The sequence below is a fragment of the Trachinotus anak genome, unplaced genomic scaffold (assembly GCF_046630095.1).
Source record: "Trachinotus anak isolate AG129_WGS33_773 ecotype Australia unplaced genomic scaffold, CSIRO_AGI_Tana_v1 ptg000003l, whole genome shotgun sequence".
In the NCBI taxonomy this organism is placed as follows: domain Eukaryota; kingdom Metazoa; phylum Chordata; class Actinopteri; order Carangiformes; family Carangidae; genus Trachinotus; species Trachinotus anak.
The window spans coordinates 6033572-6061400 of record NW_027273854.1 but is presented as its reverse complement, the minus strand read 5'-3'; the positions used below and the strand labels follow the sequence as shown (position 1 = coordinate 6061400).

The window sequence follows — 27829 nt, the reverse complement described above, 5'->3', positions numbered from 1 at the left end:
CAGTAAAACTATGCAATGTGCAAATTCAAATTATCTAAGTTATCTAATGGAACAACAACAGACTACTTACTAAAGATTTCTTTTTAAAGTCATACAGCTGCAGCAAATGGTGTATGTGCATGTATGTGTGTGCAGTTTGATGAGGTGAGTGTACTCTACACATGTGTCTTTCCATGTGTCCGTTGTTTGTCCCTGGTCTCTACCCATGTTTATGTGTTTGAGAATCCACAGGACCGACTGCAAAATGAGAGTGGGGAGGTAAAAGAACAAGTGTTCCATAACTTAATGAATTTCATTTGATTTTTTTTTTTTTCTTTTTCAAACTATTTCACGCATGGCAAAACACTGTAAATCCATAAACAAACACATAAACAGGCAGAAAAAGATTGATGCATTATGAATAAATCATCTGGGTACTGAAACTCTATATTAACTCTGCGTTGCCTGGAGGGTTGACAGGGAGCTTACGACAGATCCATCTTGAGTCTGAGGAACTAACTGGGAGGCGAGTGCATTAGTAAGCACTTATCTTGGGAACTTAATTACCAAAACAAATGATGATTGTCAGTGGCAATGATTCTTCATTACTGTTATTCTTTACCTAAGGTTGTATACAGAATGTGTTTCTGTCGGCGTCATCGTCATTAACACCGCTGGGGATTTAATGAAAGTCAGTCAGGCAGTGATTCAGATAGTTGGTCAGTCAGTGCAGCACTGTGTTGTGGGCTAGATATCTTCACCATGGCTGTCTGGATTACTGTGAAATTTGTCACTGATATTTAAAATCCCCAGTGGATGATTCATAATGACCTTAAAGGACCAGTGTGTAGGATTTAGGTGGATCTATTCGCAGAAATAAAATATAATATTCATAATTATGTTTTCATTAGTGTATAATTGCCTGAAATTAAGAATCACTGTGTTTTCGTTACCGCCGTTTTGCACCACCATGTTTCTAAAGTAGCTCAGAACGGATAAACCAAACCCTGGCTCCAGAGAGGCTCTTTTGCCTTGTGTGTTACCTAAAGGCCACCACAGGTTCTTCTACATGCTTGGAAAAAGAAGGGTGACGCTAAGGGGTATTTAGTTGGTTGCAATCTGCAAATTCACCGCTAGATGCCACTAAATCCCTCACACACCAGTCCTCCTTAAGAAGCACTGACTGCATTTTCTTGAAATTTGTCGCCAGAGAAGGAACATTAATATTTCTGGTCATCTACATTTCCTGTTGAGCCGCCATTAAGCCAAATTATGCAAGAATGATCCATCCATCCATCCATTAGCTATGCTGCTTACCCCTTGAGGGTCACAACAGGTCGTCAGTCTATCACAGGGTAGACATATAGAGAGAAACGGCCATTCAAACCCACATTCACACCAACAGACAATTTAGAGTCAACAGTCAACCTAACACGCAAGTCTTTAGGCTGTGTGAGGAAGCCAGAGTACCCGGAGGTGTACCACATAGGCACATGGAGAACAAGGACACTCCACGCTGAAATTATGCAAGAATTACCAAACTCCAGTCACCAGATCCCCATAAAATTTGCTGTGAACCAGTATTGTATTGCTAACAAAAACAAAAATAACCAACCCTCGACACTTTTGTATCGAGGGGTTGTAATGAAAATGTCACTATCCAGCAGCTGCTTGCAGATTTTAATTGATAATTTTACATCAAGTCGTCCAAATTAAATTTTCTGATCTGACGCCTCTACCAGCAGGACATCATCATTTGCCTGTGCATCCAAACCCTCCACAAGGCACTGTTGGAAAAATAAATAAATCTTACGGCCTGAAGACGCTTTGGTTAAGGTTTGTTTAGGTTTAGTGAAAGATCATAGTTTGCGTTAATATAACCACTTCATTCAGGTTAGGGGACTTTCATTTTTATTGTTCCAACAATAAACACCTGGTTAAGGTCAGGGTACAATATTATTTTTCTTTATCCAGTAATGTCATGGAAGATAATGAGGTGAATAAATCTCTACTTGGTGATCACCAGGAAGCAACCAACTAGTACTAAAAAACAGGTTAATAATTTAGAGATTTTATTAAAAATGTGCTTTTTTAATACAGTAGGCTTACAAGATATATTTGGGTTTTGCCAGTCTGAAGGGTGCATTAATTGACTACTCTCTCCACGTTTCCATTATGAGGAGGAGTGTTTGGAGGAAGATGATGCAAGGAGGAAGAGGAGGAGGTTGACCATGACTGAAGATGACAGCTAATGGCGTGAAGGCTGTCAGGGCAGCCGGTGTGTCTAAATAACCAGGTGCTGCGATTTAGTTTCTGCCTGGTTAAACAGTGGAATAATTGGTCAAGTTAGCCAGTAATTAGACCGGCTCTACCACACTGCCTCTGAGAGCCCAGCGACTGCTCCGCCATGCTAATTGGGCTATTTATACCGAGACACATTGACCAGGCTTTCTGGCTTCCTCTCCAATTCGCTTTTCAGCACTTGTTTATTTTTTCAGTGTGTGCTCAGGACACAGGGCTGGACTTGCCAGCCTCCTCCACCTCCTCCTCCTCCTCCTCCTCCTCCTTTCCTCCTCTCCTAAAGCCATTTTTCATTCCAACTTGAGCTGACTGAACTTTTGTCCACTGCCCTCTCTCTCTTTGTCCATCTGTCTGTCTCTCTCCTCTGTTTTTCTCTCACTGTTGTTTTTACTCCCTCTCTTCCCTTATTCACAGCAGCTCCCTTTCTCCCAGGCTTTCTGTATTGCTAATCAGTGTTTTATGAATGCCAGTGTCTGTGCGCGGGGCCGTCTCTTCCTCATGTGAATGTGTGTGTGAGCATTCCTCTGTGAGTGTGTGGAGATGGATGCACGTCAGTCAGTCAGACCTGCATCCTCCAGGAGTGTGATTAATAGAGCCAGCTGTGGAAACCAGACTGTCACACACACACACACACACACACACACACACACACACACACACACACACACACACACACACACACATACAGGAATACTTTGAATGCTCCTTTCTATAGAAAACTCATATTTTCGTCTCACTGTGTGTCTGTAATTTCTGTCTCAGAAATGAGCTGCTGCTCATGAGAGACCATCTCCAGCTGTAGATCCCACCAATAGCTCGCTCACACCTCCGTCCCTCTTTGTGTGCGATGGCCTCTCTCTATTCTGTCTGTCCATCGCTCGTTATCTCTGCATCTGTATTCTCTCTGCCTTTTATTATTCCTATATCTTCCCCTGTCCTCCTTTTTCTCACTCTTCTCCTCTGTTTTATTATCTTTCCCTTTCCCTCTCTCTCTGTCGTTTTGTCCCCTTCAGGCTAACCCTCAAACCTCCATCAGGAGCAAACAAGGCTCCTTGACATTCAATTTCCTGCTTGCCACGCACTTCTCTATTGTATGTGCTTCTCCTCCTTTTCTAGGACTCTTTTTGTGCGAGTTGAATAGGTGAATGGATGCGGCATTGGACGAATGAACAGGCAGAGGGATGGATGGGATGGATGCGGAGAGAACTTGGCTGTTTTTTTGGGGTGGTTTAGGTGTCAGCCTACCTGGCTAAAGCTTTAACAGCAAGGTCACTTTGCTGGAATGTTGTGGGGATTTTCAGCCCTTTTCTTGACAATAGTACCTGTATACTGTGTTTAGGAGCTGTCAGCATTGAAAACAGGGAACAAAGATTAGCGTCTGGTGTTTTTCTAGTGTTATCTCTGACAAAGTCATAATGTACTGCAATTTAAAAACATTTTTTCCATTTAATTGTCTTAAAAAAAAATCCTCTTAACAACATATTGGTAGACTTGGACCAAACATTCAAGGTCAAAATTTTAATGGATGGAAATCATTATAAATACAAATCTATAAAATTCTCTGAAGTTTATTAAAAAAAATATTATAAATAGAAAAATGTAGATTGCTATGATTGTTATAGGGTTAATTATGTAACTCTGTAATTATATGTAATTATGTATCACGTTGTCAGGACAGAAGAAAATACATAATTAGTGACTATCCAGCAAGATTTTACTGTTGGCTTCATTAGACATCTGACGTTTTGACAAATTACTTCTCATTTTTCAGTTATCAAACCAGTCACAGCTACATTCTCTTAGACTGGGAACACACTGTCTTCCTATATAGAGTTTGCAGGCTACTCAAATGTTGGATTTCCTCTTCATTATAAATTCATTTCTGATTTATTTTTGACAGAAAATATCAGTAAAATACCACCGTCTCCAGCTAAAATGGTCAAAAAATATATTCATATTTTTTCATGTCATATATTTAGGTTCAGCCTAGACATTTAAACTGTAGTGAAAGGAGTCAGTTTTTTATGTCACTGTATGACTGAGTTACACCATTGGTTCGTCGATCGAGTGTCAGACTTTCCCCATTGCTCGTTGCTATTTGAAAAGGACTTAGCGCAACAACAGTGTTGTCAAGTCACGAGATAGACCGACTATATCATTGATCACACAGGAGCTGACATGAATGAGCCTCTAACTTTCTTTCATTGATCGTTTTACAAGTAAATATAGCAGAAACCACAGCACAACTGTGGTCTTCAACTTATGCGTTTGGTTATTTTGTCAGAAGATGTTGTGGTTATAAAAGCAGAGTTTCAGCAGCAGCTTGGAAATGGCTTGGACGTGACTGCTGGTTAATATGAAGTCCTAAAGGGCTGTGTTTCAGTCATTATTTCATACTTATTCCATTGTCTTACAACAGAAACAGAAAAACACACAAATGAGAACAGCTTTATTGGGAATTAAGCTGTAATAAAATACTTTATATGTGAGTACAGAGAGGAGGAGAAAAGCAAACAGATAAAGAGCTAACCCCTAACTGACTCACACTAGGCAGAATGCAAATAGATAGATAGATAAATACTTAATTGATCACTTGGGGAAATTCAAAATCTGATGTGGTCCAGCCGGTTTTGACCAGCAGAATCAACTGAGAGATTAAATACCTCAACAGGCCAACGTCAAACATGGTTAATGACAAAAATAACAGGAACCTTGGTTGCTCAGTACAACCCTGTGATGATAACTATCTTGATTTTTTTTTTTTACTAGCATCAGTATAACGCTTTTCTTATGATACTTTTAATACAAACTGCAACTAACTAACCAGCTAACTAACCAGCTTTGTCCTTAACCAGGCTACAGCTAAATAATATATTGTTTGATTAGACGGCACAGCAAGCAGATGAAAAACTGCAAGTCAGTCAATCCAGGCAGTCGGAAATTACTTAGTAATTAGTGTGTGTGAGTATGTGGTTGTGTGTTTGTGCTCATGAGTCCGTTCCTGTGTGTGTGTGTGTGTTTGCAGTGAGTCCTGTTGAGAGATAAATGAGTCTGGTTGACATTGTCTGGAACAGGTGGTGAAATCAGCAGGGAAGACACACAGACAACTCTCATGCATACACAAAAACACACACACACACACACACACTCACACACCCAATTTGACTTCAATGCCGATTTTCTGGCTTGTTTGAGAGTGTATCCAGCCTGAGTGGATAAAGAAGGAAGAATAGGTTGCCTTTGAATAGCCCCCATATCGAGTGGCTGATGTATTGATTACAGAGGGAGAGAACCCACATTAATCATTCACAGCATGTTTGATTGACTGATTTATTGTCTTTTTATGAACATTGCATGCTATTTATTATCCCCTGTGTGAACCAGTGAGTGTGTTAAAGGAGCAGTTCACCCTACAATTATAACTCTGTTTATCTGAGTGCTGCTACGTCACTAGCATCTAAAAATAGATGCTGAAGCTACAACATGCAGACCAGCTAATTATGGATGGATTGTGTTTGTGTGTGTTTCCAGGTGAGTGTGGTGCAGGACTCTGTGAACATCTCAGGCCAGAACACAATGAACATGGTGAAGGTACCTGACTGCAGGCTGGCTGAGGAGCTCGGAGACTTGTGGGAAAACTCGAGATTCACTGACTGCTCCCTGTGTGTCGCCGGCCAGAAATTCCAGGCACACAAAGCCATCCTGGCAGGTGAGGGTATCCTTTCATTCATCACATCCAGAAAGAGAGATGGATACAATCTTCATGTTTTAATGCCTCCGCGCTGGCAACAGCCAGAGGTTGTCTGTCTGTCTGTCCCATTCTCGTGGACACAATATCTTAGTAACGCCTTGATGGAGCCAAAGATTTTGCAAAAACGTCCACTTGGACTCAAGGATGAACTGATGGTTGGTGGTCGAAGGTCAAAGGTCAAGGTCATGGTAACCTCACAAAATGATTTTGGCCTTGTGAACACAACATCTCTATAACACCTTGAGGGAATTTCTTCAGATTTTGTAAAAACATTTTGGTGGTCAAAGGTCAAAGGTCAAGGTCAGTGTGACTTTTTAGCCATTACTCAAGGCTTGACACAGCAATTATGACAGGATTTCACACAAATATTTTATATGACTGGATAAACAGGGATGTAATCTGATATTAGTCTGAGTGGCAGAGGCTTACAATTGTGAGGCAGTAATTCTAGTTTATTCTTAGAATTTTTCCTGATGTTATGAAAATAAAATACTTTTTCCCCATTCAGGTCAAGTGTGATCTTGACATGGTCATGGTAGGACAAAGCAGTAGTCTGTGTGTTTTGTCGTTTAGAGTAAAACATTTACTCAAAAGTGTTAATTAATTTGTGAAGTGTAAAGAAAAACCACTGTTGGGAGCAAGTAACGGGCACAGCAAACCTCCCTTGTCATGTCTTGGTGAATTCAAAGGAATTAAAACATATGAACATTTCCAAGATGCTTCTTGTAGCTGTCATGTTATGCTGACAGTTATTCCCATGCACACAGAATCATTAATGGAGCAGTATACACAGTAATAGAGATGTTTAGGGCTGCAACTAATTTGATTATTCTGTTGATTTTTGTTTAGTAAAATGTCAGAACAGAGTGAAAACTGCCCAATCTTATTTCCCAGAGCCCCAAGAGCCCGAAAACATGATGAAAATGTTCAGTTTACAAAGATACAAAACGGAAACAAATTGTCACATTCTTCCAGACAAATGACTACAATGAATTGTTCAATCGATTTACTGGCTGACCTGAAGGTTTTATCGCAAACAATAGAGAAGAATGTGGAGAGATGCTTGGTGGCATCCTCTTAAAGCTGTGCTGAGAGAGTAGTGTGCAATGAATAATGATAATAAGAATAAAGTAAAAAAAATTAAATAAAAAAAAAGAAGATAGAAATAGAAAAGAAAAATTCTAAATATTTTTATTTGTACTTTTGTGGTTTTGGACTTTTGGACCACGCTGTATGTATATTTATATAAGTATTAAAATCCATGTATATTGGCCTAATATTTTAGTATATAAAAATGTAAAAGGTATACAATAATAGTGCTAAAAGTTTTAGCATAGTTCATCTCCAAACTAATATAAGTAGTGGGGTTTATGTTATTATTCATGGCAGAGTCATGATCATTCATTATCATCTTGGGTTTCATTTCAGAGTTTTAGTTTCAGCCTAAATGCTATTTCAAATGCTTTTCCTCTGCGACAAGAATTAAATTCCGGGGGAAATACATCATCACATTTTTAATTTTAATGAATAATTTTGTGTTTGCCACGGGGCTGGTTAAATTTGAATACATTCAGTACCCATACAGGAATCAGATATTGACACCTACAGCACCTGTGCATCTTCTCTCGGCCTTCAGGAATCCATATTGATCGAACGTGGTCGTGTGAACGCTCGCGCAAACAAATACGATGCGCTTTGAACAACTTGTTGCAGATATTGACACTTTGATGACAGCCGGTGTCAGATAGTGAAAAGTTTGAGGGAACTGGTGAACTGTGTGTCTCTGTGGAGGCAAGGAGAGGCTGTTCATTATTGGATTTGTTGAAATGTGTGTGCGAGGAGCCATTTTAATTATGTGCTGCTGTGGTTTGGGGTCTTCCCCTCTCTCTCTCTCTCTTTCTCCTTCTTTCTCTCTCTCTGTCTCTCTGCTCTACTTGGTCCAGATGACGTCCCTCCTCCTCGTTATTCCCCCTCTCGGCTGTTCCCGTGACAACTCTCCCGGCCGTTAATCGCCGTGGAGACGGACAGAGAGGGATCAAACGAAGGAGGGAGAGCAACTCAAATTGGCTCCACACTGGCCATGTGATCTTTGTACCACCTGGTCTTTCTCTCTTTCTATCTCTTACCTTCTCTTTATTCCCCTCTTCTCCAGCTCTCCTACATTTTCTCCATATCCCTCCTTCCCCTTTCACTTTCATGTTCCCTTTTTCATTCTTTCTTCCCCTCTGTTTTCCTCCTCCTGTCACTCTTCCCTGTTTCTTGCCTCCTGTCTTGAGTTTTCTCCACAAGCCCCTCTGTTATTTGTCTTCCTGTCAGTCTTCACGTCTTTTGTCTCTTTCTCTGCTCTCAAATTTTGCTCACTTCCCTTCACTCCCCATCTCTGTCCACCCCTCTCTTCCCCCGACTCTCTCTTTCTCTCTCTCCTCTCCCTCCCTTCACTTTCTGTCACCCTCTCCTCTCGCCCTCTGTCTCTCTCTTCGTTCACCCCTTCCCTTTGTTGCTGCAATATGAGCTCACCAGTGCTGAGCTGCACCAGACAGACTTAGTGTTAGTTTGTCATAGTCCTACTTGGACTAGGTTTGGTTTCAGGGCTGTATCTCTAAGCTGGCTTCAGGATCAAAGCTTTATTGAATAACAACACAAACTCACTGTATTGACTTTACCTGATATGTGGAGACAGGATTGGTACCAACATGACATATGAATAGCTTGGCATGCTGTGTTACTGCAGCTAATGGAAATTCACCAAGAACGAGACCAGTCTGGTTGTCTCTGACTTGTAGGTTTCCTGTAATCTGGAAAGACAACCATACTCTCCCTCTTTTCAGTTCTCTGTTAAGTATATTTTTCTTTTCTGAGAGCAAAATCTTCATGACTGGTGAACTGTTTTCCCACAGCAACTGGCCAGTTTCCATCGCCTCCCATGTAAACAAAACAACTTACCTCTTGAGAGTATGGAAGTGTGGTTATTTCACTGATGCCCTAAAATCTTAACATCAATTACATTTCTGAGCTTCTACAACATAAATCTTCTCACTGCTGGCCTATACCTCTGACCATGTCACATATACAGTCTCCTACATAATTACAAGATAAAAGGAATTAGATCAAATATCTGGACAACTCATTTGTATCACCTGAAATTCGCAGTGTTTTTACTTCTCTTTGCCTTCTTAAGAGTGAAGTTTTGTGGACACTCAAAGGTTCAACTTTGGCCATTTTGTTTGTGGCCTAAGCTCATACCTGACTCTGACCCTGAGCCACAGCTTGTGTTAAACACACTTATGAAAGCTGAATGATGTAGAACCTGATCTTAGATACTATGATGTTTATTTTGTTGTTTATTTTTAATAGCTGCAGCAGTAGCTGCTGACATTTCGACCACTATGGTCCATTGTTAACTTACTCATTCATGTAATGACTCACACCCACATTTTGCTTTTATTATCAGTTTAATACTTATTTGTGGTTCCTGCAGAGTTGATGGATGAGACCACGTTTCCAAATGAGTAATTAAACGGGTAGCTAGCTCAGCAGTTAATAACTAATTATTAAGTACTTAACTTAATTAGCATATCACTGACTTTGACATGTAATTAATAATGTGTTAAACATTTGTTAAATTTTAACCACTAGTGAATTAAGCATTTATTAGTGAACAGAAATGTGAAAAGTGAAGCATATCAAAAGAAGATGACACTGGTTGATATATGATTCTCAGTCAAAGGCCAAGCTCTAACCTTCGTAAAGACACTTTCTTACTCTGCTGCTAAATAAGCGACCGGTAATCGAGCTCAGCCTCAGCTCAGTCTGTGAGGTTCAGCCTCAGCCGATACCGAAACTAACCACTGTAACAGCAGGATGATGATAAGAGGGAAGACACACTGCGTCGCTGCCTTAAGCAGAACTACAGAGACAAGATGTGTCGATTATTTAAAGCACGCAGAATTATCATCTGGCAGTCATTTCAAGCTACAGAAATGGGGCTGATTTGTGTAATTTGAAGCGCTGTGGTTGGATCAGACAACGAGCACCGTGGGTCTGTGCTGGAGATTAAACATGACCTCTTCAGCTGGGGTCACGCTGGTGATAATAAGAGAGAAAACATCCTGTGTTTAGCCTTAAAAGCAGTGCAGTGAGTTCAAAACACAAACACTAGAATCATCCAAGTTATATTGATGGCTGCAGGACTTTATGTGAATTTATGTGTTTACTCCTCCTTTACAAAATCAATAATATGAAATCTGTGCTAAAATCTGATCATAAAAATGCAATTTACATTGCAAACACTCTGTTAAACTGTATTCTTTCGCTTTACCTTGTTGCATAATCAGCGGCTTGTCTGCGTTTTGTCTCCACATTTGCTCCTTATTTTCTGTAAATGAAAGCATAGTCTGAGCTGTCCTTGCCTCAAGAGGATTTGTAAACAGTGGGGAACAGTTTTTTATTTGAAGGGACATAAAAGCTGAATGAAAATCCCTTAAAACATATGTTCTCATTATAAAAAATGTGTTTGTTTTTATTGATAAAAGTAAGCCTCATCATCCTTCTATGCTACCATGTTAAAATAGTCTATGCTGAGTGGCAGCAGGTGACCATGTTGTCAAAACAGGAAGACGGGCTTTAATTAAAGAATAATGTGCCAAATAAGCTCCAGTCAAGTCAGTCTGTCAGCATTAAATGCTGGCTAAAAACACCTGAGAGGTCGTCATGAGTCTGTCAGCAGGAAGGAGCTGCAGTCGGCTTTCTCCACATGATGCTTCTACCGCTGTCACAGCTGTCAATCATCTGTTCTGGCCCGGTGGCAGGCTGTTAACGGATATCAGAGACCTCACCATGTATCAACATTACACACAATAACAACCCCCCCCCCCCTGTCTTTTGTTCCTCTCTCTGTCTCAGCTCGCTCGCCGGTCTTCAGTGCCATGTTTGAACACGAGATGGAGGAGAGTAAGAAGGTGAGTCGAGCACTTGACTCTGTTGTTCCTGTTCCCTCAGTGGCGAGTTGAATGTCTAAATTTCTAATCTTTCTCTCTGTTGCATCAGGAAGCGCTCACCTCTCAGAAAGCATGTCTGCTTGTGTTCCTTCATGTCTCTATTATCTGGTGTCCTTAAAACCAGGTTGCAGACTTTCTGTGTTTGCTGGGGCTTTGAAATTATTCTGAAGGCATAAGGTGTTGTTTGAAAACAAACTGAAACAGTGCCACTGAAAAAAACTATATGTAGTAGTATTATAAAAACAGTAAAACAATCAACGATTTAAACTTTAATTAAAGCAACCACAAGATATTTTATCTCTGCAGTAGCTGATTTTCACTTTATGTCCAGTTAAATAGAGAGCTGGGGATATGCAATATGATAACCTTTTCATCCATTGTGTGCATTTTACTTAACATAACTGAGTTCATTCCTCATGTTGTTTGATTTCTTAACCCTAGTGTCAAGTACTGTAGCATTAAACTGCTTTTATAGTAGCTTAAATTAAGCTCTTTGAAACCAGCATTTACAACCTCTATAAGTTAATTTTAGTTGCCCTGAGCAGTTGATATTCTGCATGCATTAAATAGAAGTTGATCTTTGTGGCTTTGTGGAGTATATTCGTGTGTACGTCACCACTGCATTCAGTGTGCACATCGTGGCTTTTCTTTATGTGATGTTTGTGTGTGTGTGTGTGTGTGTGTGTGTGTGTGTGTGTGTGTGTGTGTGTGTGTGTGTGTGTGTGTGTGTGTGTGTGTGGTTTTTTTTTTTTTACGTGTGTGTATATGTGATGCAGAGAGCCCTCGTTGGCACAGTTGGTTGTGTTCATGTGATAGGACTGTGGTGAGATTGAACCTTGGTGATTTAGCCATCATGTCAGTGGAATATTGATGCCTGCACAGCTCGGATGGGGAAATTATAAAGCACAGAGCCAGGAAATGCATCTTAATTGCTGTTTAAGTGGGCGTCCTCATCAGAAAGAGGGAGAAAGGGGTGGGCCACGTCCCTATACGACTCAGAGAAAACAGATAGATGGGTTAACACTCCTCTGCAGCACTCTATAGAGGAGAGACAAATGAGCTCATAAAGAAACACTCTAATAAAGGACTGCTCTGTGAATAGAGGGGAGGTTCAGATACTGTAACTACACCACTGTTGTCTATTTATGAGATCCTGTTGAAAGCTCATCTTCACAGTAGTGACAGAAGTCCTGTTAGTTTTTCTCATGTGACCTCCAATGTGGTTACGTGGTGCTATTTTAGCCTTTTTTTAAATTTCATTAACACTTCAACACACTTTGCTGTCAAAATTAGCAGCAAGTTTTCATCATGTGTATGTGAGACCTCCTCCTGCTGTTTGTGTACAGACTGGAAAAGTAATAAAGCACACGCTGTGATGAAGAATATTTAATACATACATGCAGACTCTGTGTGCAGTAATAACAGGTAAGATTCATGTTAGGTGTGCTCATCTTCATATGTTTATGTGAGTTACCTGAAAGTGCACCGTAGCAGACTCCATGCTGTAAACTCAACCCAGCTGCTTTCAGGCGCTCCCTCCATTATTTCCCAGTGTGTTTATGTTGCTGTTGAGCGGTCAGAGTTGACACGAATGCACTAAGCTGTTGGTATACCCAACCTGACCCTGCTAAAACGCAGCTGGTCACCATGGTGACAATAAAGCACTGTTATAATTGGTTTACTGCTTTGTTCTGCCTCTCAGCGTGGAGGAAAAGGTTCAGGTTACCCTCACTGTGCTGGTGAGCGATAAAGCCTACTTTGCTGGCTGCAGGCACTGTCAAGGAATGAATGCTCAGGATTAATTTTCAGGAATCAGCTGAAAAGAATTAAATAAATGTACTAGAATGTAGTTTTGCTGAAACGTGTTCAGACTGTTCAGAGGATCCTTCAAGTGTTTTTTTTTTTTTTTTCTTATTTGGCACTTGGAACATTTTGCATCAGTGCATGGCTGACTGTCCCTATGTGTATGCTAAACAAGGTGAGTGAGTTTAATTCAGGTAGAATTTGGGTTATTCAAATGAAATAAAAAAAGAAATAATAATAATTAAAAAAAAGAAAGGAAAAAAAACACTCTGCTGCAGTGCGCGGTTTTGATGGTTTGTCAAAGCATCTGTCTTTTTCTTCTTTCGCCTTTTATTTCGTTAAACCCTCTGTGGATCCTCTCCTGTCCTCTCCTCCCGTTCAGAACCGTGTGGAGATAAATGACGTGGAGCCAGATGTCTTCAAAGAAATGATGTGCTTCATCTACACGGGCAAGGCCCCCAACCTGGACAAGATGGCTGATGACCTGCTGGCTGCAGCTGACAAGGTGTGTGTGTGTGTGTGTGTGTGTGTGTGTGTGTGTGTGTGTGTGGGGATATGCATGCACCTGTTACTGTGTACATTGACACGCAAGGCAGCATGCATAATAATATCCCTAAAAATACACCTGAGAAACACCAAATGCTCCTCAACTCCTGAGCACATACACTTGTACGATCACATCCAAACATATTTTTTGAAGGAAAATCCAAACCCACCTAGTGAGGGAGGTGTAGACTCAATGTTTCTTCTCTGTTCGTCCAAACCCACATTTTCTTCCTCAGCTCTTCTCTTTCTTCTGGCTTTTCTCTCATTATTTTCCATTGTTCTTGGAACTTATTGCTGCTTTTTTAATAGTGTCATGCCGCTCATTGTAGAGCTTGATTTGTGTTTTTTAATTGCTCACAGCAGGTCTAGTCCAGTGTGTTATGACTGAAGAAGCCATTCATTCACTTATTAAGTAAGCCTATTAGTTTTTTTAAAAAGCATGTTTACAGCAGTAATCTTGTCAAAAGAGTTTAAAAGATTTAACAACAACCATCTCCTTTAACATTTCAGGAGGCCTCTTTAGTTCAGGCTCTGATTTAGTCAGTGATAAAGGGATGTAGTGTTGCTCTGATATCACCAGGGTTATTTTTTCAGACTTCAGAAATAGACTTGTAGAAGACATCGTACAACTGTTTTCACCTGCTGAGTATCACTCCTCATAATGATTAAACCAAATTTTGTGTGTGACATTCGTAAAACGTGCCTTTAATGTTGTCAGTTTGTCTTTAAGACTCCCTGCCTGAAGACCTGAGGCTGTTTTTATCATCATTATATAAACTGGTAGCTCCTCACCTTTTTTACACGCTTCCTTCTGGAATGAAGTGTTTGATTGCACTTAAAAATTAGCATGTTTTCTCTAACTGATAGTTCAGCGGCAGAAAATGAGACATGTCTTAAACAGCCCAGTATGAGTCCTGTTTATTGATATCAGCTCCTTTACGTCATTAGTGTTGGTAAAAGACTCTGCTAAATTGAAAAATTGAGGGGACGCAAATTCCCCCGTACCCTCTGCTGATCTCCTACGCCTGCTCCCGAAGTGTATCTGAATATGAGATGATATTATTGTATTGCAATTTTGTAATCAAACACAGTGGAAATAATTTCTTACCTCTCAAGTGATTTTTTTTCCATCATCACTCCCCCTCTGTCTGCGTAACTGTCACTTTCCCTTCTCTTGGCCATATGTTTTCTTATTCAATTTAGGCTTTGTTGCCGCTGCAGCGGAGTAATGCTGTGTTTCCGTGTCATTACACAGTGCGACAACAGTTGTTGGTGGCAGCATTGTTTAAGTAATTCAGTTTACCTGTTGTTTCTCCCCTCTCGCTCTCGCTCTCTGTCACTGGCAGTACGCTCTGGAGAGGCTGAAGGTGATGTGTGAGGACGCTCTCTGCACGAGTCTGTCCGTGGAGAACGCCGCAGAGATCCTCATCCTCGCCGACCTGCACAGCGCCGACCAGCTCAAGACGCAGGCTGTGGACTTTATCAACTAGTGAGTTCGATCATCCATCTCCAGAACACCTACTTCCACACTTATGCAAACATTTTTTTTCTCTCTGTTTCGCACACTCATAGACTCAGCTTTTTGTCAGAGGAAGTCATTAATTTCAGTGGGAGCAATTTTTGTCTCCAGAGGAAATTTAATTTAATCCCCAGATCCGACCATTTTGCTGCCGTATCATATCGGGCCATTTAGCAATAAACTTCAACTGCTGATGTTAATCATGTTGCAGGCAGCGTGTTTAGGTAAGATGGGGCCTATTAGCATCAATGACTGCTATTTATGTCCACGGAGAGGTGATTGATCTAGTGTTTGAAAACAAAAAGCTTCTTCACAGTCACTACCTAAATTGCTCATCACCTTCCCTCTGTTGTCTGAATTCTCTGTCTCACAGCCAGACACATTTTACATCCCTTTGTTCAATCCTCTGTCCTCCCTTTGCAGCTTCACTCCATCTCCTGGCCTTGTTCCCGAACGGGCTCCACCTCCCTCCCTCGACTCACTCCTTTTCCTCCCTCTCCTCTCTTTTCTCCCCTTTCTCCCTCTGCTGTTCTGTGCTTAAGAGCTCATGTGAGCCTAAAGGTGTTCAGTAATGCAGATTTCTGCCCCTAATCCCTGTCATTAATTGTGGTTATGGGCGTTATGACAGTTTAATTTGCGACAGCGTTGTTGTGGTGGTGGGAAAATTAGCCACGGGGGACTCCTGGCCAGCAAAGTGTTATCAACCCTCCTCCCGCGGACACAATCGACAGCAACAACAGCAACAAAACAAAAATCAATTTAGAGGACGAATATAGAAAACAGACGACACGGAGGAACCAATAATCCTCCCCCCAGTAGCACCTCAACCTCTTTCCAGACCAGTCTTTACAAGCAGCTTACAGTCATTTAGTCAAGACAATAGGAGTCCTCTTTATCCCACCTCTTTCTCATTTATTCATCCTCTCCAGGGATGTAGCAGAGAGTAAAGCCACCCAAACTCCCTTTATCCACTTTGTTTATGAAAAAAGAGTTTACCCACTTCTTTAGCCTAACGTGAATCTTTAGGCCTGAATAAATTCTTAGAATAAGAATACACAGTAAGTGATGCAAACGCAACTTGAGTAATTGAAGTAAGGGTCTTTTTGAAAGTAGTTTCTGTTTTTATAATAGTGGTGGTCTACCTCATTATTACTGCTGACTGGAGGTCATAGTTTGGTCTCTTTTTAATTTACCTTCACATCACTGCTCCTCACCCTCCCTCAGTCTCCTCCTGTCCCTCTCTCTGCACTTTAATTACTCTCCCTCACCTCCCCTGTTTTTTATTTCTTTATTTTTTCGTCACTGCTGCTGTCATCGTCTCTCCTGCCTTGCTCCACGCCTCCTCCTCCCTGTCCTGCTGCGACTGCTTTCCTCGCGCCCTTTCACTGGCCTCTTGCCTCAGCCTCAGTGCACTGACCATTACTGTAAGCAGGGGTTCACTTCCTCCACAGAGAACAGGGTCAGAGGTCGGCTGGAGGTCTGGATCTGCTGTGTGTACAGCATATGACCACAAACACACACACCGTGCCAAGAGGAGACATGCCAAGACATAAACACATGTTAACACACACACACACACACACACACACACACACACACACACACACACACACACACACACACTGTTGTTTATTTACCCACAATGAAACATGAAAAATGTCATTAAAGGCCACACAGTGGTGTGCGTGATAGTGCAGCCCAGCACCCTGAGGCTCTCAGGGTGCTGCCACAGGGTCTGTTGGCAGAAACGCACATCTGATGATCAGCTCGAGTAAAACTCTTCAGCAATTAATTACAAGATTTATCCAACTTTTTTTCATCATCACTGTAGCTCTCAAGTCTCACAGCCACAGGGAATCCAAATAATTATATAGCTTGAAAATTACCATTCATTTTTAAGAGTGTGAGGATTTCTCATACCATAATTTTAATGGCAGACAAAATAAATATATAAAAAAGATACATTTGGAACCAGTAATTAGTATCTATGTGTAGTGTCTCCCATAATAACATCAGGTGTAGTAAACCAGGTACTGTATATACATAAATAATAGTTACTCTCCACCATTGGCCATATCATGGCCACAATATGTGGTGAGCTTATTAACAATTCGAAATAGCAATTAATATAAGTAAATTTGAGACTGTTTACTGTTTACTCCCTACCTGGGAGTCAGGAAACCCTGGGTGGTGTTAAAACAAACTCCAAGGGACTATGAAATACTTAACAATACAGGAGAGATAAAAAAAATGTGTCACACAAAATTATGCAGATTTGTTTCTCACTGTTCTCGCTCTTTTTCTTAAATTGTGTGAAATGCTTTAGAGTTTTACATCCTGTGAAATAAAAAAACTATTACAATGAAGCAATGTGTGAAGGGAACATGATTTTTTGGTTGAAGGGTTTGCAACTTATAATTGTATGTAGTGTGATGGGGGGTTGCAAGTAGCGATATATGATATGATATGATATGATATGATATGATATGATATGATATGATATGATATGATATGATATGATATGATATGATATGATATGATGATAAAACTGTGACTCAACAGACTTTGTCATCACTTGCCCACATATTTATGATCTTTGAAAGTTGTCTTTTTTAGTTGCTGTGATGTTTTTTTCTCAGAAATGACCTTTGGGGTTAAATATTTAAAAATATAAAGTAAATAACAGCTCTGCCAGCTGGTATGACAAATCCTTAATGTCTCAGTGCTGCTCTCCACACAGATTGAGTCATATAATCCCAAACTTTTGAGAAACTGCTTTATTTGTGCTCTCATTTTATTTGCTTGTCCATTTAGTTTGTTTTCCTCGAACACTTTCACACTTTCCTCTACTTTGCATCTCCTCTTGTTTCCCTCTTTCTCACAGTCACGCAGCTGATGTGATGGAGACGTCAGGCTGGAAGTCCATGGTGATCTCTCACCCACACCTGGTAGCAGAGGCCTATCACTCCCTGGCCTCAGCCCAGTGCCCCTTCCTGGGTCCCCCGAGGAAACGCCTCAAACAGTCCTAGTGGTCCAGAGAGAAACTCTTCAGTCCTGACCCTGCTGTGTCCTCCTGTACCAGCGACCTCACTGCTCCTCCCTCCCAGTCCTCCTCTCACTCCTAAAGCATCCAGAGACGCCCAAGACTGATAACCCAGGACTTGGCTAGATATGGCTAGGGGAGCTACTCAGCTGGGCAGAACAGAGACTGGTGCCACAGAGGAGGTACCACACATCTCTGTAGGTGGGGATGGGGTGAATTCTATGAGATCTGAACCTGGATATTTATGGATTGCAAGCTCAAAGCCTCACGTATTCCATATATCCTCAGTCTACGCTATTGGAAAAGCTAGAATCTTAGTCTGCGAGTCAGTCACATAAAGAAATGATCTTCTGGCTTGAAACAGAAATGTCACTGCTGAGTCCCTGTAAATACAATCTTGTGGCATAATGTCTTGTACGGTGTCTTGAGTGTTAAAGCCCAAAATGTGCTTGCATAAAGACAAGTGAAGAGGATCAACCAACCAGAAAGTGAAAGACTATTGTGTTTGTACAAAGTGTTATTTTTCTAGAACATAAACAGTTCTCGGTCTGAATGAAAGAAGACAAATCTGAACACGTTTTAATGTTCTTTCTTTAGCAAAGTCTTAAAATGGGCAGGCACTGTGTGGATTGAGTTTAACCCTGATTCGTCGCCTCTGACTAATTTTACAATCTGGCTAAATTTCTGCCACGTCCGCTGCAGTTTGACATGTGGTTTGAGGGCGGTAATGACACCTGATTAATGGCCTGAACTATCAATGAGCTGTCTCTCGGGTGATTCCTAGCAGGTCAGAAATTTTCATCTGCTGTTTTGCACGTGAAGCAGATCCACAGTCCAATTTCCTACATGGCTGCTTGGAGTAGTATTTTACATGTTGTGGCCAAAACTGTAGTGTTTCTGCTGTAATATAAAACTGAAGTTCACTGCAGAACAGACAGATAATTTAGTCTGTGTCTTTCAGCCACCTTACTTTCCTTTAGGGCTGAAACATTAATCAAAATATTATCGAAATCACAATATGGCCAAGTGCAATATCCAAATCACAGGAGCTGTAATTTATTCTAAAGATAAAATGTGTCACAACAGTGAGTGAATGAAGCTTTGTGGTGCTATAGAGATGCCCTGACCTACAAATCATAGTCTCCAGACACAAGGGAACATGCCCCAATGCTCAGTGAAAATGAAATACAAAAATCACCATTCCCACTGAAATCTGACTCATATCGCAATTGCAATGTTTTCCTAAATATATATATATTTTTCCGTTCAGCCCTTCTTTCCGTTTATAATAGAATTGCACAAAGTAACACTGGCTTTCTCTCAGTCTGTCGAGGATGCAGTCGTTTTGTTTGAAGACCTTGGATCCGTTCTTACATTTGATGTGAGCTCTATGTCATTTCCAGGAAATTGATTTGTACAGTGTGTAAAAGTCATGGCTTCTGGCCATGCAGAAAGACCGAGGGTTGATAAAAATGCACAGTGTCTGCCCAGCTTTAAGGATAATATTGACGAAAACCATCATGGACAAAAACAAACTTTTTATTCACCTGTTAATCACAGAACATTCCCCATGACTGAAACTGTGTATTTGGCCTCTGAACCTGTAAAATACAGATGTTTTCAATTTCCTGACAGTGTCGTTTCCGTCCTTGATATTGTCATTATTCCTCCTTATACAGTTCGGTCAGTTACTGACTCATTAATACACGGCCTCTTTCAACTTGCTGCCAGATCAGTGTGTGTGAATAACATGTTCCAGTTTCACGATTAATCATGTCGTGATCAAAGTGCGATCCCCAGCGCACGAGCTGCCCCCTTTGTCTGATCACAAGCGCTCACATCCAGCTGTGTCGTATGTAGACTCCGCTCTCGCTCATGGTCACAGGCCTGTTTGACTTGTTCTCCCTGGGCTTGCTTAGAGAACATACAGTTGTAATCACTGCTGAGAGAGTTGGATCTTTCTCTTGGACAGTATTTTAACAGGGATTTCTCTGTGTTGACCAAAGTGGAAGCCTGGTGGGCTTTAAGGAAGCTCATTCCTGAGCCCTGCAAATTGCTCCTCATCAAACAGTCAGCCCTGGCCACCCATCTTTGGGGATACTCTGGCGTTGTCCCGATGCTCATCAAACAGAGGCAAGGCCATTATTCTTGATGCACAGAGCATACTGCAGCTTTAACAATGGAGCACACACAGTATCAGTAGACTGATGATTCAATTACATCATTCATATTTGCTGAGCGTCATCATATTTTGAAGACATGGTGATGGAGGTGTGCTCGACAGCTCAATTCAAAGAACATCAATTTTAAAGATGGATATTTTTCGGGACATTTTATTCCTTAGAATCCGACATCAGACAGACTGAAGCACCAATAATAAAAAGTAGAGCTGGACAATACTGTTAGTTCACAAAAAGTAAATAATGGGACTCATAATGAAGCTGATTTGCCCTCAGAGACGTGCTTTAATTTGTTTATGGTACTTTGTCCACACTGTCAGTCTATTGTATGTGCTGTGTGTGTTTTAATGAACTGCCAAAGACCACCTATCTTGAAGGATGCAATGGTTAACACTGTACTTCACAGTGAGAAGGTTCTGGGTGGAGTTTGCATATTCTCCCTGTGCCTGCGTGGGTTCCCTCCCTCCCGCTTCTGGCTCCCTCCCACAGTCCACAGACATGCATGTTAGGTTAATTAGAGACTCTAAATTGACTGTAGGTGTGAATGCGAGTGTGAATTGTTGTTTGTCTCTATATGACTATATGACTATAATAAACCGGCGTCCTGTCCAGGGTGTACCCAGCCCTCGTCCTTTGTTGGCTGGGATTGGCTCCAAACACCCCCTCCATCCCTGACGACCCTGTCTGGATAAGCGGTATTGATAATGGATGGATTGATGGAGTACCAGTCTAAAGTTAGGACACGCTTTCTCATTCCCTTGACTGGTGCTGTATATCGCAATATAGGATAAAGTGTTAAAACTGATATGCCTGGAATCATTCATTTGGATAAGAGTAGAACGATATCACACTGAGCTACAATGATACAGAGCTACAGAGTCAATCTGAAGCCAGAAAAAAAGAGAACTGGGTTTGATAGATTATCCTTTATAATGCACGATAACCCTCGAATAAGCCTCCCAGCCAATATTTCTGAGTTAGAGAATTTCCCCGTAAAGGTCGAGGTGTGTGCATGTGTGTCAGACTGGAAAAAAAGTGTGAACATGGCAGGCATGTGGTGCTTGCTGAGTGGGCATGCATGTCAGCAAAATGTGCTTTTTTAGGAATGTCCCTGAGATAGGAGGAGGCTTTGTTGACTGGAGTCAGGCCTGCCAGTGTGACCCTTTCCCTGTGAGCTGGAATTTGAGGCACCAGGTTATAATTTTTCTTCCCTGGCTTTGATAGTCAGCTTGTGTAGCAGCTTGCAGCCAACCTTCTGTATCTAAGATGTGTGTTTGTGTTTGCGTGTCTCCACTGGCCTTAGATGAGACAGTCAGGAGGAGATAGATGGAGCGATGCATGTGGGGAGGCGTACTCAGTTGTTATGCATGCTGTATGAGTCTGTCACTCCCTCCCTCCTCCTCACTCTTCCACTCATGTCTCCACCTCGCCTCCCCATCATTCACTCCTCCTTTTACGGGAGCAAGGTGTGGCAGGTCAGTGCTGTGAAAACCTGTGACAAGCTCTGCGTCTGCATCGGCCCGCCATCACTAAAGAGGAGGAACAGCCAGCAGGAGATTGATGCCTGCTGGTCTGCACTGCCTGGCAGGACGAGGAGGAGGAGGAGGAGGAGGAGGAGGAGGAGATGGGAGGAGGGAGGAGGAGGGAGGAAAGCATTCAGGAGAGGTGGGAGTGGGAGCTTTGAGTTCAAGGGCTTGAAATTTAAACCTAAACTATTTTGGTGTCAGCGCCACCCACCAGCTCAACAGGAGCATCTCTATGAATATAAATATGGTGGTAATTTCTCTTGAATGTCCCAAGGAAACTCAGCACCGCTATGACCATTAGCTGACTTTTCAATGCACTATACTCACTGTGAAAACTTCAGTATTTTCCAGTTAGCACTTTCCAACACCTTTGGGATTTTTCATTTTCGCTTCAATTTTGATGTCACTTAAAGCAGTTATCAGCGTATCTAACTTACAACTAATGCTTTAGTAATGGTTAATTAACTTAAATAAATCATTAGCAAGCTATAGATATGAACTACTACTGGGTTACCAGGTTGTGAAAAATTTCATTGGGCTCCCAGTGTAATCTTTTTTTGTATTTTTAACATGCTTGCCTCAAAGCAGCTGGACAAAAATCCATGTATTCATTGTGCATTCATTAAATGTGATTGGCCACTTGGGGGCAGCACAACAAACTGTAAACACATTAACTTGTTAGCAAACAGTTGCCTATAATGCATCTAGCAAACACAGAGCAACATTAGCATTCATTTGGAGTCATGTTTGTGTCCATAATAATAATGTAAGTCCAGTTTTCTCCTTTTAGTTCTGTTTTGGTCTCCACCTCCTCCACTACTGTTTGGTGCTCGAGAGGTAGGACACAAAGCCTTTCCACTGCTGCCTGCTGCCGCTTCAAAGAAACAAAACAGTAAAGTTTGTAGGCTGTAAAACCAAAACTGCATAGTCTGTAACTTTAAGCAACATTTTCCACAAACAGATAGTCACATGATCACTATATAAAAATACTGATTTTAGCAGCTTTAAATGTCATTAAATTAAATCTATCACAACATCTAATGAGGTATACTTTAGAAAATGTTTTAGAAATTGTAATAATGCTTGAATTATTAATTGGAAAGATCAGTAATGAGGAGAACTTTTGGGTTGCCAGGTTGTGAAAAATCAATGGCCTGGTCTATATCCTCCTCCAGCAGAATCTATTTAATCGTTTCAGAAATTTATCATGAACACATCTTTAAAGGTTTGACCACTTATCTGCTTGAAAATACAGACTTGATTTTCTTCAATGACATCTTGCTAATATCTATAAACTCAGACCTGATGGATGACTGGACTGGGAGAAGCCCTAATTAATTACTTACTTTCATTTTGAATCATTAAAACTGAGACACCCATACCGTTTATTAATGATGTATTCATTTTCTAATAAGTCATCAAATTCTCAAGTATTTTTCAGTGATTTGGAAACATTAATAAATCCATTAGTTACAAGCTATAAACACTTTATGAACTGTGCCTAATTAAAAAAGTGGTACCCAGTCACCATGTGGATCCACCAACACAGTGCTGCTGAATGCAGCATAAACATACTATAACCTTTGAGAAGAGATATTTGACTGTACTGTATATCCCTCATGATGTCCCAAGTAATCCACTCAGATGGTATCATCTGTGACAGGTGAGGGGAGCTCAGGCCTTGGGGCAGAGAAATGGAAGGATGAAGTGACAGGGGTAATGGATGGATAGAGGGATGAAGAGTGATCGGGTGTCATATAGGTGGGATAGGGCCAGACAGATAGTGAATGAAGGAGCAATGGAGGATGGATGGCCGGAGCACCTCAGACACTGACAGCGTTGAGAGATTTGTCTTCTTTGTTCTCCATTTGTCTTGTTTCTCCTTCTCCACTGTGTCCGAGCGAGTTAAATCTCATAAAACTATTTACTCTGACAATGCAGCAGCAGCAGCAGCAGCCGCAGCCGCAGCGGCGGTGGCGGTGGTTGTGGTGGTTTCACTGTGGTACTGTAGCTGCTTGGGAATGTTGGGTGTTGCCATTTCAGGAGAATCCTCCATTGTGAGAGGATTGTCTTAAAGATTAGTCGACATCCACAAACAAACTGCAACCGACAATTAACTGTTTGCTAATAACACCGGGTGTAGAAATTAGAGGAGGAAAAAGAGCCAGACATGGGAGCTGAGTCATACACACACACACACACACACACACACACATACACACATACACACAGACACAATTACGCACATATATATGAGCTGCTAATTGCTTTGTGTGCACCAATCTGTCCTGTGAATGTGCCGGTGCAATATTGCGGTGCTGTGGGTGTTTGCCCAGCTCATAACCGCAGACCAATGTGGCGGAGACAAGCTCATATATTAAGATAACCCCGAAACGGAATGGAATTGTATTTCCCCGGCGGTTCAAACGACTTCTGTGGTTGTAAACTGATAGTGGATGAGATTTGGCTTTAATGAAGCAAGACTTATTGTGCACAGTGCAACAGAGGAAGGTGCACGGGTGTATGTGTTTCATTATTCGAGTGTGTGTGTTGCGATTGTGCATGTCTCCATTTTTTTCCCTTAACAAGCAACGCTGTTATCTGTAGCTGCATGTTTGCACGCGCTCTCACGGCGGATGTTATTGTATCACTATTTTTCTTGCTCTGAGGTTGGAGCGTGTCTGAGGGCTATGATTTATTTTCCCTGAAATAATCAAGTGAAAGGTTTTTATTTTGTACTTGTCCCTGGTGTAATCTTTCTCAAGGTTGTGTGTGTTTGTGTGTGTGTATCTTCATCTGTTTATTAGAACGTTCCCCACCGGCCCGCTGTAATGAGTCCTGTGGAGCCATGGAGTGATGGAGTTGAACTCATCAGGACAACACTCATCGCAACAGAAAGAGAGAGAGAGAGAGGTAGCAGGGAAAGGTAGAAACTAAAGATGGATATTCGATGGCGGAAAAAAGACTATGGTCACAGAAACATGAGCAAATAAGTGACATTTCATATTGTCATAATTTTTTCGTCAAACCTTATTATTATTATTGTCTGAACTCCATTTGTTTATTGGGATCTGTCTTTGATCAGTGATTTTAAATCAGCAAATTTTCTTGCAAAACATCCTCGAGTAAAAGCGACCTCCTGTACCGCAGCAAAGGCTGAAATCACATCTGGAAATATTAGCTCAGTTACAAAGTAGCAGGGGAAATATTTTACTGCCCACCTCCCTCTGGAGTATTAATCCTGTCCAAATAGGACTGAAGATATATAACAGAAGGAGAGATGAATGAAAAATAAATGGGGGCCTGAGCGTAGTCGAGCATGCATTAGGCTGGAGGAAGGGAGGGACATGTAAAGTAGAGCTTTTATGTCCCAGAGGCACAATTTGGTTTACAGACAATAGTCAAATGAGCAGTAAATGTAAATATAAAGTAACAGACAAAACAACACAATATATACAAACAAGACTATGCGAGCAGCTCTGTGAGGATTTATTTAGGCAGAAGAAAAGCCAGGGGATCACCAGGGTTATTAGGATTCATTGTCTGGGCATTGCGGATATCTGTGAATTTCATGCCAATCCATTCAATAGTTTCAGCCTCAACCAAAGTGACAGGCAACTAAAATAAAATAAAACCACACAGGCCTATAGAGAGAATTTGGGTTTGGACAAAATGCAATCCAGTCCAGCTCCACCACTAACTACCGTATGAATTCACGCCGTTCAATAAACGAGAAAAGTTTTACATTAGAGGTCGGATGTTTTGCAGGGCTGTTGGGCTGGATTGTAACAGTGTAAAACAAATATGCAGCAAATAGAAATTGATAAAATAGAAATAATGTGTATAAATGAGGCAGTGTGTGAGGCAGGATGGGTCTGGAGTAAGGGAGAGAAAGAGGAGAAACACACTTAAGGACATCACAGGAAAACGGGGAAACAGGGCTGTCTTATGAGCACCGTGGTCGATTTGTTACGTGTGCACGGGTAAATGAAAGCCCTCTCTTAGCCTCGTTAAGCATGATGCACTGCCTCAGCCATCGCCACGGCGCTGATTAAAATTCGCCCTCCGGAGTTTTGGGGGAGCGACTAGCTGAGGCTGCACTCCTGTGCTCCAAAAGCAAATGGGCCGAAAGGTCATAGCTCAGCGACCCTCACAGCCATGCCTTATTTATTTAGCCTTTTACCTCACCTTCCACTGGAACGGAGGGAAGGGGAAGAGATCTTCATTCAAGCTCAGGCTCATAGATTGCCAATATGAAAGGTTATCCTGCTGCTCCTAAATGATCAATAGCCGTCTGGTGCAAACCTTTAAACTCAGAGTTTTAGTTTGATTTGATTCCACGGATACAAATATGTTTGTTATTAAAAGGAATATTATACTTGGAGATTACATTTGGTGTGTGTGAAAGCTGTTATCACACTTGGGCATGGTCAAGAAAACAGGTCTAAGGTTCGCCACAAAATGGCATGAAGAAAATAGTGGTCACAAGAACAAAGCTGTACTCGTCAACTCTATTTAGCCATGCTAGTGGTGCGGCTGTGGGGAAGGCAGTGTCGGTCATTGGTCTGTTGGTTCATCACTTAGATCCAGACTGTATCTCAAAAACTATTGGATGAACTGCCAAATTGTGAGGATACATTAACAGTGCTCAGGTACATTAAATATCTCGACATCTACTCAATGGTTGGCACAAAGTTTGGTACATTCATGTTCCTCAGAGGATGAATCCTAATGACTTTGGTAATCCCTTGACTTCACCTCTGTTGACATGAGGTAAACAAAACATCTCAACACCTTTTAATCTTACACCATCACTTTTTGGTTTATCTGTCCAACAGACTCTGGGCTCTAGTTACATTAACAATGGATCAAATTAATCAAATGTGTAGTGCTGACACATAGTGATAAACCCATGGAGCTCTGCAGTTGTCCTCTGAAGGTTATAGTGTCTATCAGCTCACTCTTTTGGGTTTTTGGCCCACAAACCGCTCTATCATCAATCTCCCAGCTCCAGCTGCAGGTGTGGTGAGAACCTGCGGTCTCATAAACCTCAAAAGAGAAATCTGCTTTATTTGAAGGCACTGATGTATTATGGGATACCAAGAAACCAGGCAAGATGTATTTTTGAATTTTTTATTTTTTTTGCATTGTATGAGAACCAAATTAACTGTTGAAATAATGAAAGAAAATTGTCTCCTAATATCCATGTTTGCAGAACTTGCTTGTTTCCTGATGTGATGGAGGTGATATATGGTGTTGGAGATATGTGTTTGATCGATTCATGCATGTAAAAACAAAATGAAAACAAAACTAACCTTGGTACAAAATCAAGCATCTGGGCCAAGTATTAAAAATTTCCTCAGTGTCCCAGGATGTAAATGTTTGTCCAGATGATGTTCCATCCTGCCAAGAACAAAATTCACAAGGAAGCAAGCTTGCAACTTTAGGAATGAATTGGTGTTGGCTTCCAAAAACCAACATCATCAGTCACCCACAGCAGACCTGATAAACTCAGCTCACTGTGTAAAGAGTGTCTGCTACCTCAAGGAAGTACTGCTGAGAGACGGCGGACATACACTTTCAGTCTCTCCCCTGCTTCATCTCTTCTCGTCCTTCTCTGCCTCTTTGGGTTTGTTGCGTCAAACTCTTCTTGTCTTATTGGTACAAACAGCAACTGTATAATTACTCTCTTTATTTTGGGAGGGAAGAATAACACTCGTCTGCTCAACATGCTGCAGGGATGTACTGACACACTGGCCCACATACAGTTCTGTTGTAGGGTATGGTCATTGGCAGGAAGACCTCTCTGATTTGTGATAAGATCAAATATCCATAATACCGTATACAGTCTGAGATGTTTTGTGATGCCATGTTTTTATTGATCTTTGCACTTTACCCTTACTCTAACCACGCCTTGTTTACTTCTTCTTCAATTAGTGATTTTCCTAATTTTCCACAATACTTTTTGACATCCAGAGAGAACAGAACTTATTTTATTCAGCTGGGTGGTGGTAGCCATGAGCAGAATTAATAACAGAGATATAGTCACAAGAGTGTGAGATATTTCCATTCAAGATAAACCAAGGTTTGATTTGCTCACATAAAGTATGTCCTCTGGCTGAATAGTTGGAAGCAATTTGCACTCCACTTTTAACCAGATATTTGCCTTAATAAGGAAAATACG

General features: G+C 41.2%; 1 protein-coding gene across 1 annotated transcript in view; it reads left to right on the top strand.

Annotated features, from left to right (window-relative positions):
• The window catches only part of spop (speckle type BTB/POZ protein), a 79502-nt gene extending 60395 nt beyond the window's left edge, over positions 1-19107 (top strand). The window contains exons 7-11 of the mRNA XM_071469252.1: positions 5812-5989; positions 10934-10989; positions 13214-13336; positions 14724-14866; positions 17781-19107. Coding sequence (XP_071325353.1) covers positions 5812-5989; positions 10934-10989; positions 13214-13336; positions 14724-14866; positions 17781-17925 — 645 coding nt within the window. The 3' untranslated portion in view covers positions 17926-19107. The remainder of the gene's footprint in view (positions 1-5811; positions 5990-10933; positions 10990-13213; positions 13337-14723; positions 14867-17780) is intronic.
• Positions 19108-27829: the final 8722 nt, after the last annotated feature.